The sequence below is a fragment of the Protobothrops mucrosquamatus genome, unplaced genomic scaffold (assembly GCF_001527695.2).
Source record: "Protobothrops mucrosquamatus isolate PMUCROS unplaced genomic scaffold, P.Mucros_1.0 scaffold5938, whole genome shotgun sequence".
Lineage (NCBI taxonomy): Eukaryota > Metazoa > Chordata > Lepidosauria > Squamata > Viperidae > Protobothrops > Protobothrops mucrosquamatus.
This window is the reverse complement of record NW_015391777.1, coordinates 16,229-26,340: the sequence shown is the minus strand read 5'-3', so window position 1 is coordinate 26,340 and position 10,112 is coordinate 16,229. Positions and strand designations below refer to the sequence as shown.

Here is a 10,112-nt window from a genome sequence, read left to right as displayed (position 1 = left end):
GTCTCATGATTAGATAAATAGATTTAGAATGGCTGGATGAAACCTTTAGAGACACGTCATTAATATGTTTTTACTTAAATGGAGTTCTAAAGATCGCAATAGCGCTTAGATTTATATACGGCTTGATGGTGTTTTGCAGCCCTCTCTAAGCAGTTTATAGAGTCGGTATGTGGAATATCTTTCTACCACATTGGGGTGGGTAGTTAAAGCCTGAGTTTTCACAAAAGCGTGCTTGTTGATGGAGGATGTGTGTGTTCAAAAACCAGATGCTGGAAACACCTGATTGTGTTGAATAGTGTAATTGTTGCATTGTTTGTGCACTGCCTTGTTTGTGCACTACCTACAGACTTAAGTGTGATCTTTTAGGGGTGGTTAAAGTACAACTTCTAGCAGTTCTCTGACAATATGACCAACGGTGAAGGATACAGCAACACAAGCATATGCTGTTCCACTTCAGCAACTTTAAAATATGTGGACTACAACTCCCAGAATTCTCGAGTCAGGCTAGGGAGTTCTGGGAATTGAAGTCCATACATCTTAAGATTGCTGAGATTTAGAAACACTGTTGTGCTTATTTTCTATTTCTCCTTCCCTGTTGTAAAAAATGGGTGCAGCCAGGAGCATACCATTTCTACCATTAAATAGGTAGAAAATTATCCAATTAAAGGCTTTTGGGTGGATTGACCACAAGCAGCAAGTTTTTAACTTGTATTTATTTATTTGATTTATATGGCCACTCATCTCTGACTCTATATGCCTAACAATATTAAAACGTAAATAAAAACAAATATATAGACACGTGCACACTATATACGTGGGTATGTAGATATGTTTATGTACGAGGGCAATTAGGAAATAAACCTCCGTTTGAGCATGTGCAAGAAATAGGCGAGGTAACGATGCCCATCCTATGGCGCCATGCGCAATAGTTCAGTAGGCAGTGAGGAGTGGAAGGAGAAGGTTGTGTTGCAGTTGACTCGTCCGCTAGATCAATGGAAAATGAACCCTGCCATAGAAAATCCCGCCAAATGTGAAGTGCGTGCAGTAATACGATTCGTGTGTGCAAAATCGGGAACTGTAATGTTTATGGACCAAACATGATGAGTGAAGGTGTCGTACATCAGTGGTGTCACATGTTTAAATATGGACAAACTGACGTGCACGATGAGTCAAGAAGTGGCCGCCCTCTCTGTAGTCAGCGCTGAACTCATGCAGGAAGTTGACAAAAAGGTCGGTGAAGTCCGTCGGTTCTCGATATCTGCTCACCCACACACCGCTAGACGCACCCAAGAACCTTTGAAGCAGTTCCGTTGGGATGTTTTTGATCAGCCCCTAGCCCCTAGCCCAAATTTGGCACTGACCAACTACCCTCTCTTCAGGCACATGAAACAGTGGCTTGCATCGCAATGACAATGCGCTTCAGGATGCTGTTACAGGGTGGCTTCATTCCCAGGTGGAAAATTTTTTTTTTGCAGAAGGAATTTCAAACCTTGTAAGACATTGTGACAAGTGCCTCAACTTGAATGGCGATTATGTCGAAAAGTAACGTAATGTTGCAGTTTTCTAATGTGTATAATCAGGGCTTTTTTTCTCATAGAATGCCCAGAACGGAATTCCGGCACCTTTTTTGGATGGAACCTTGTAGGGTAGGCAAGGCGGGTTGTATGACGTGTGTGAGTTCCGGCACCTTTTTTTTTAATTTTTTTTTAGAAAAAAAGCACTATGTATAATAAAAGTTCTGTATCTGCGAGTATCTGTCATTGATAACCAAACGGAGATTTATTGCCCTCGTATATTTATGCAAACTTTTTAGATTGCTTGAGTGATTAACCTCCCTGTTGGAGAGGATCTTGAAAACTATTGTCTTGCATGATCTAGTTAGGCAAAGATCACATTTTTTTTCTGCATTCCAGTGGCACTTGATTAATGCTGCATATCTTTAAAAGTTCAGGCACAATCATGACTGACTTGGAGATTCAGACACTTTGCACGGAAAGTTATGGCTCTCAATTTGCTCGGCGTTACCAGGCCTTGCCTAATGGAAAATTAGAAGCTCTGTGACAGACGCTTCTAAACACTGGCACCTTAATTCATTTCATCATATCTTCAAGGTGAGTAAACTGTTCTGGTTTTAAAAAGGTTTAGGTCAGAGTTTCCCAACCTTGGCAGCTTTAAGACACATGGACTTCAATTTCCATGCTGGCTGGGGAATTCTGGGAGTTGAAGTCCACACGTCTTTAAAGTTACTGAGGTTTGGAAACCTTGGTTTAGAGCAGGAGTCTTCAAACTTGGCCCTTTTATGACTTGTGGACTTCAACTCCCAGAATTCCTCAGCCAGGCACAAGTCATAAAAGAGCCAACTTTGAAGATCCCTGGTTTAGAGAGCTACTTGATAGTGAGGGATGCACAAATGATGATTAATTAAAAACAGATACAGTAGATCTGATTCTCCCCAGTCATACTTCTAATAATGTTCTCGTTGTGCTCCAAAGAATCTTACAATTTCACAACTTTTTTTAGAGCTCTGTGACTGAAAGCAAGTCATTGCTTTCAGAAGTCCCAAGTTCTCAGGTTGCACAACTATTGAGTCAAATAATTATTTTACAATCTTGATGAATATGGCCAGGGGTCCTCCCCATTTAAAAATGGATGCTGATGAGTTGAGACACTCTTTCCTCTTGGACTTGCATTGGCTGTAGGATTTGTGAGGACCCTTGCTGGGCCAATGGCAGGTGAGCTAGAGCCCGGCTTTTCACCCATTGTACCACTTTTAGGATATGGCAACATCCGAGTACCACCAGTCGCCTAGCAAGGAGTCAAAAACCTGATAACAAAAAAAAAAGGAAAAAAGTGATGAAGTACAGGTTGTCCTCGACTTATAACAATTCGCTTAGTGACTGTTCGAAGTTACAACGGCACTGAAAAAAGTGCCCCCCCAGCCACAGCCGAACAAGACACCTGCCTGCCCACCCGGTGGCGCTCTTCCTCCTGTCCGAGATTTTCATTGTTGTGAGATTTCTGTTGAGGATTGGCAGCGGGGGTGGGGTGGGGTGGTGTTTGGTTTTTATTCCCCCCCCTCCCGTCTGCTGGATGGTTGCAGCAGGTTTTGGTCACTTCACATGACCCTGGGACACTGTGACCATCATAAATATGAATCAGTTGCCAAGCATCTGAATATAAATCACAAGGCCCTGGAGATGCTGCAACATTCCAGCTGATCGGCGCTTCTTCTGGGCTCAGCAGAAGCACCAGGATCAGCGCCGAGCTCCAGTTGGAGCCTGGCGCTGATCCTGGCGCTTCCACTGAGCCCTGACAGCCCCGAAGAAGCGCCGATCCTGGCGCTTCTGCTGAGCCCTGACAGCCCTGCAGCTCCAGCCATCTCTCACTCAGGCTTGTGCGGTGCTGCCACCGGTTCAGCTCATTCCCCTCCCCTGCTACCACTTTTCTAGGATGGTCGCGTACCACCTGCCAGGTGACAATGTACCACAAGTGGTACCCGTACCACTGGTTGAAAAGCCCTGATCTAGAGAGTACTAGGTAGAAGAAATTAATCAGTAAAGCGCTTCATTGGGGAAGAGAATGGAAACAGATTGGCAAAAATGAGAGGGGTTCCATGGGCAGAGGTTGGGGAGATCCATGGGCTCAGAAGGAAGAAGATGCTCACCTTTTCTCTTTCCTGCAGTCCATCTTCCTGCCCCAAGGTTATCCTGAGAGTGTAAGCACGGACTACCTCGCCTACCAGTTCTGGGACACCATCCAGGTGAGAGAGAGAGATTCCTTCCTGAGGGGCAGGGCTGCTCTCTTTCCATGGGATCCATGAAGCTCAACCCTTCCTTCTCTTCTCGTTTTGACGGGATCTTTGGATGTGTGGGGTTTGGGGGGTCTGTGAGCTAAGAGGAGCCCCAGGCGATGAAGGCAGAACACGAAGCAATGGATGGAAACTAATCCAAGAGAGAAGCAACCTAGAACTAAGGAGAAATTTCCTGACTGTGAGGACAATTCATCAGTGGAACAGCTTGCCTTCAGAGGTTGTGGGTGCTCCATCATTAGATATTTTTTAAAAAGAGATGGGACAACCACTTGTCTGAAGTGATGTAGGGCAGGGCTTTTCAACCTTTTCACCCATTGTACCATTTTTAGGATATGGCAACATCCAAGTACCACCAGTCGCCTAGCAAGGTGTCAAAAACTTGACAAAAAAAAAAGGAAAAAAGTGATAAAGTACAGGTTGTCCTTGACTTACAACAGTTTGCTTAGTGACTGTTCGAAGTTACAATGGCACTGAAAAAAGTGCCCCCCCAAGCCACAGCCGAGCAAGACACCTGCCTGCCCACCCAGCGGCGCTCTTCCTCCTGTCCAAGGTTTTCATTGTTGTGAGCATTTCTGTTGAGGATTGGCAGCAGGGGTGGGTTGGGGGTGTTTGGTTTTTATTCCCCCCATCTGCTGGGTGGTTGCAGCAGGTTTTGGTCACTTCACATGACCCTGGGACACTGTGACTGTCATAAATATGAATCAGTTGCCAAGCATCTGAATATAAATCACAAGACCCTGGAGATGCTGCAACATTCCAGCTGATCGGCGCTTCTTCTGGGCTCAGCAGAAGTGCCAGGATCAGTGCTGCTTTCCAGCTGATTGGTGCTTCTTCAGGGCTCATCAGAAGCACCAGGATCACCGCCGAGCTTCAGCTGGAGCCTGGCGCTGATCCTGGCGCTTCCACTGAGCCCTGACAGCCCCGAAGAAGCACCGATCAGCTGGAAAGCGGCACTGATCCTGGCGCTTCCGCTGAGCCCTGACAGCCCTGCAGCTCCAGCCGTCTCTTGCTCAGGCTTGTGCGGTGTTGCCACCGGTTCAGCTCATTCCCCTCCCCCGCTACCACTTTTCTAGGATGGTTGCGTACCACCTGCCAGGTGCCAATGTACCACAGGTGGTACCGGTACCACTGGTTGAAAAGCCCTGATGTAGGGTCTCCTGCTTGAGCAGGGGGTCTGCTATTCTGTTATTCTGGTGATGAACTGGGCCCAGAAGGTTCCTTGTCCTGTTCTAACTGTTGCCCTTTCTCTCTTCCTTTGCATCCCCCATCAACCTGCAGGCCTTCGCAAGCAGCATCACAGGGACACTGGCCACCCAGGCAGTGCTGAAGGGGGTGGGGGTCGGGGATGAGACCTCCACCGTCGCAGCTGCCGCTGTCACGTGGATTCTGAAAGGTGGGCCATGTTTGAATTTCTCTCAGTCTTCTCTTTACAAGCTTCCTCTCTTGTATTCTGGTGCTGCTTCCATTGACAAGTCCTATTTCTTGTGCCACCAGACACACACACACACCCGGCCCGGAGAGCTTCACCTCTTTGTCCTTCCTAATCCTCACCCAGAGTCACGGGCTACCAAGACTATAGTTTAATAACTCTTCCTTGGAGCTTCCTTGAATCTAAACTCAACACAAAATTAGTGTAATGGCTTCTCCATCGTGGTTTGTTTTAATTCTTGTGTACTTTTGAGCAAGCCAATGTAACCTAAGTCCTACACCCTGCTTTACGAACAAGTATGTTCACATAAAAGATTAAGCCGCGAACATTGCTTTACACACAACTATGTCTAGTGTGCATCATCGCTAAACCAAAAGTCAGAAGATTTCATGACGAGGCAGTGCAACTTGTGAATTCAGCTTCAATTCAGTGAAGATGTTTGAAATAGTAAATAGTTAATCCTTCACAAATGTTAAATCCAGAAGTCGGTCATTGCACAATTTGCCTGTCAGACAAATGACACACAAATGATTAAATTTATCTGTCACCCATCTCACTTTTGAAGCAACTCTGGGGTTATTGTGCCATTTACATGATGATTATTTTATTGATTAAATTGATTTCTACTGCTATATTCTCGTAGATGTGACTCTGGATGGCTCCTAGCACCTTAAAAACTATAAGACCAATATCCATGAAACTTTATGCCAGTGGTTCTCAACCTGTGGGTCGGGACCCCATTTGGGGTCGATCGACCATTTCACGGGGGTCGCCAAGCAAGGCTGTCCACCATTTTTTTTGTCCGCCATTTTTTTCCCCCTTTTCCAGTGGGTGCCTTACCTCCCTTGGGCTGGGCCATCTGGTGGTCGGCCTGCTCCGTCTCTGCCGCTTGCCAGCTACGCCTCGGCCGGCGCAGGGGGCGGAATCATTCATGCGTGGCGCTCCCGGGCAGGGAAAGTCCTCGACTTACGACCGGTTGGGTAGTCCTCGGCTTACGACCGGTTTAGTCCTCGACATACGACTGATTTAGTCCTCGACTTACGACCGGTTGGGGTCACGGCATTAAAAAGGTTGAGAACCACTGCTTTATGCAAAGCACATAAAGTACTGTGAAAATTTGGCCTCTTGCATGCAAAAGTTGTATCAGTGTCTATTTATAAATATGCTGGGCGTGACGGCTGATTAGATCTCAATTCCTTCAAATAATTGTTTCAAATAATTGTTCCTTAAGTTTGAGCAAGCCTAACGGTTGGCTGTGGTGTATAAACAATTAAGCTGCTTGCATAGAATCTGTGTTTTAGTTGGGCCTGGCGTCCCTGAAGCCACCTTGGTCCCAGTTTCAGGTCATCCTGCGTTTAAGCTCCTCCTGCTTTCTTCTCCTCTAGATCTACTAGGCCTGGTCTGCTACTTTCTCAGAAATCTCTCCTCGTGTTACTTTTGCGTTTTCATACTCTGCCCTGTGTTGCCATTCAAACCATTCATCTCTCTTCTGTGACAGATGGAACAGGAATGTTGGGCCGAATCGCTTTCGCTTGGAGCAAGGGGTGAGTCCTTCTCTCCTCGCCTTGGATGAGGCCATCTATATTTCATTTATTGCTCCCTGCCCCCCGCCCCGAATTCAAACTAGCATCTATGATTCATGCATCTTCCCTTAGTGACACTTTCACCACATCCTGGGAGGGGGGGCTGAGACCTAGTGATGGGTCTAAATAATTCCAGGAAATTTGCTGGATGATGATGATGATGATGATGATGATGATGATGATGATGATGATGGAAACTAACCAAAGAAAGAAGCAACCTAGAACTAAGGAGAAATTTCCTGACAGTCAGAACAATTAATCAGTGGAACAACCAGCCTCTAGAAGTTATGAATGCTCCAACGCTGGAAGCTTTCAAGAAGAGATTGAACAGCCATTTGTCTGAAATGGTATAGGGCAGACATGTCAAACACAAGGCCCAGGGGCCGGATGCGGCCCGCGAAGCCATCCTGGAAACAGTGAGGGAACGGCCCCCGTTGCCTTGGCCCTGGCCCAGGCTGGCCGGGAGCCAATGTACAATTTTGTGGTGGCCATCTTGGCACTTGCCCCAGTCCCACTCCCTTCTGCCAGAGACCCTCAGATCTGTCCCACTCCTGCCCAGGCCCCCACAGGCACCCTTGACGCGAACGATATAGAGCTGGCCACACCCACCCAGTAGGCCACACCCACTCCATCCACACACACCCAGTAGGCTGCACCCACCCTGGCCACACACCCCCGCCCCCCCGAGGGCAACCGCAATGCTGATGCGGCCCTCAATGAAATTGAGTTTGATACCCCTGGTATAGGGTTTTCTGCCTGAGCAGGGGGTTGGACTAGATGATCTCCAGGGTCCCTTCCAACTTGATGATGATGATAATACTAATAATACTAATAGCAATAATAATAATAGACTTGGGGCCTTGGAGGTGTTCTAGTCTAACCCCTTGCTCAGGCAGGAAACCCTATTACCCAGGATAAGTGGGGATGTGAATCTGAAGCACTCCTGTGATATTCGCCCACAGCTAAACTCAATTTTTAAACCCTGTTACTTTTTTGTTTGTTTTCTCTGTCTTTTCCAGGAGCAAACTGGATTGTGATGCTAAGCAATGGAGGTAAAGGGAGATAAGGCCTTTCCTTCAGTTTTGACTTTCCAATTAATAGATCTCATGCCCAGTTTTAGGTACACGGTCATACATGATCACAGCTGGGCATTGTACCCAAAAGGCGCGCTTGGGGTGGGCTGATTTATTTCTAACCTTAACGGAGCGACATTTTTCAATACCACCGTTTAGGCTCTTTGCTGATGTGCTCAACGACGTGGCCATCTTCATGGAGATCATGGCGCCAGCTTTCCCAGCATGCTTCACGCTCATTGTCTGCACCAGTGGCTTTTTTAAGGTGAAAAGCAAGAATGCAGAGAAGGGAAGATGGCCATACAGGTAGTCCTCGACTTACGACCACAATTGAGCCCCACTTTTATGTTGCCTAGCGCAGGGCTTTTCAACCAGTGGTACGGGCACCACCTGTGGTACATTGGCACCTGGCAGGTGGTACGCGACCATCCTAGAAAAGTGGAAGCGGGGGAGGGGAATGAGCTGAACCGGTGGCAACACCGCACAAGCCTGAGCGAGAGACGGCTGGAGCTGCAGGGCTGTCAGGGCTCAGCGGAAGCGCCAGGATCAGCGCCACTTTCCAGCTGATTGGCGCTTCTTCGGGGCTGTCAGGGCTCAGTGGAAGCGCCAGGATCAGCGCCAGGCTCCAGCTGAAGCTCGGCGGTGATCCTGGTGCTTCTGCTGAGCCCTGAAGAAGCGCCGATCAGCTGAAAAGCAGCACTGATTCTGGCACTTCTGCTGAGCCCAGAAGAAGCGCCGATCAGCTGGAATGTTGCAGCATCTCCAGGGTCTTGTGATTTACATTCAGATGCTTGGCAACTGATTCATATTTATGACGGTCACAGTGTCCCAGGGTCATGTGAAGTGACCAAAACCTGCTGCAACCACCCAGCAGACGGGGGGAATAAAAACCAAACACCCCCACCCCACNTGTTGCAGCATCTCCAGGGTCTTGTGATTTACATTCAGATGCTTGGCAACTGATTCATATTTATGACGGTCACAGTGTCCCAGGGTCATGTGAAGTGACCAAAACCTGCTGCAACCACCCAGCAGACGGGGGGAATAAAAACCAAACACCCCCACCCCACCCCCGCTGCCAATCCTCAACAGAAATGCTCACAACAATGAAAACCTCGGATAGGAGGAAGAGCGCCGCCGGGTGGACAGGCAGGTGTCTTGCTCGGCTGTGACGTGGGGGGCATTTTTTTCAGTGCCATTGTAACTTCGAACAGTCACTAAGCGAACTGTTGTAAGTCGAGGACTACCTGTACTTTATCACTTTTTTCCTTTTTTTTTTTTTGTCATCAAGTTTTTGACACCTTGCTAGGCGACTGGTGGTACTCGGATATTGCCATATCCTAAAAGTGGTACAATGGGTGAAAAGGTTGAAAAGCCCTGGCTTAGCGAAACATCTGTTAAGTGAGTTTTGCCTGATTTTACGACCTTTCTTGTCATAGTTGCTAAGTGAATCACCGCAGTTGTTAATTTAGTACCATGGTTGTTAAGGAAATCTGGCTTCCTCGTTGACTTTACTCGTCAGAAAGTCACATGACCCCCGGACACTGCACCCGTCATAAATATGAGCCAGTTGCCAAGCATCCGGATTTTGATCACGTGACCAAGGGGAGGCTGCAATGATTGTAAGCGTGAAAAACCGTCACAAGTCACTTTTTTCAGTGCTGTTGTAACTTTGAACCGTCACTGAATGAACTATTGTAAGTTGAGGACTACCTGTATTAAATTGGAGTAAAAGCAACAGATGGAGATCTCTAAACTGGGGAGACCGAATCCAATGGGCTGGTTGTGGAGAACGTGACGGTTACAACCACATTTCTCTTCTGCTCTGTTCTCTTGGTGTCAGTGCATTGTGGGTGTGGCCGGAGGGGCCACCCATGCGGCTCTCACCATGCACCAGGCCCGCCGGGACAACATGGCCGATGTATCAGCCAAAGATGGAAGCCAGGTGAGATGAGGCATCAAAGAAGCAACACCCAGCCCTTGACTTGGCCAAGTGGAGATCACGAAGGACTTCTAGTCTGAACCAACTTTCTTCTAAATTTCTCCCGTCTTTCTCCCATCATGTAGGAGACACTAGTGAACCTAGCTGGCCTTCTCTTCAGTCTCTTCCTGATCCCTCTTGTGGTGGACAATCTCCCGTGAGTTAAATGCTGTTTTTTCATTCTCTCTCTCTCTCTCTCTCTCTCTCTCTCTCTCTCTCTCTCTCTCTCTCTCTC

General features: G+C 47.5%; 1 protein-coding gene across 1 annotated transcript in view; it reads left to right on the top strand.

Moving 5' to 3' along the window:
- The first annotated feature begins 1,928 nt into the window (after positions 1 to 1,928).
- The window catches only part of LOC107300016 (RUS1 family protein C16orf58 homolog), a 22,280-nt gene continuing 14,096 nt past the window's right edge, over positions 1,929 to 10,112 (top strand). The window contains exons 1-9 of the mRNA XM_029286921.1: positions 1,929 to 2,057; positions 2,096 to 2,111; positions 3,683 to 3,760; positions 5,090 to 5,204; positions 6,739 to 6,784; positions 7,843 to 7,875; positions 8,056 to 8,161; positions 9,740 to 9,841; positions 9,964 to 10,034. Of these exons, the coding sequence (XP_029142754.1) occupies positions 1,960 to 2,057; positions 2,096 to 2,111; positions 3,683 to 3,760; positions 5,090 to 5,204; positions 6,739 to 6,784; positions 7,843 to 7,875; positions 8,056 to 8,161; positions 9,740 to 9,841; positions 9,964 to 10,034 (665 nt within the window). The 5' untranslated portion in view covers positions 1,929 to 1,959. The remainder of the gene's footprint in view (positions 2,058 to 2,095; positions 2,112 to 3,682; positions 3,761 to 5,089; positions 5,205 to 6,738; positions 6,785 to 7,842; positions 7,876 to 8,055; positions 8,162 to 9,739; positions 9,842 to 9,963; positions 10,035 to 10,112) is intronic.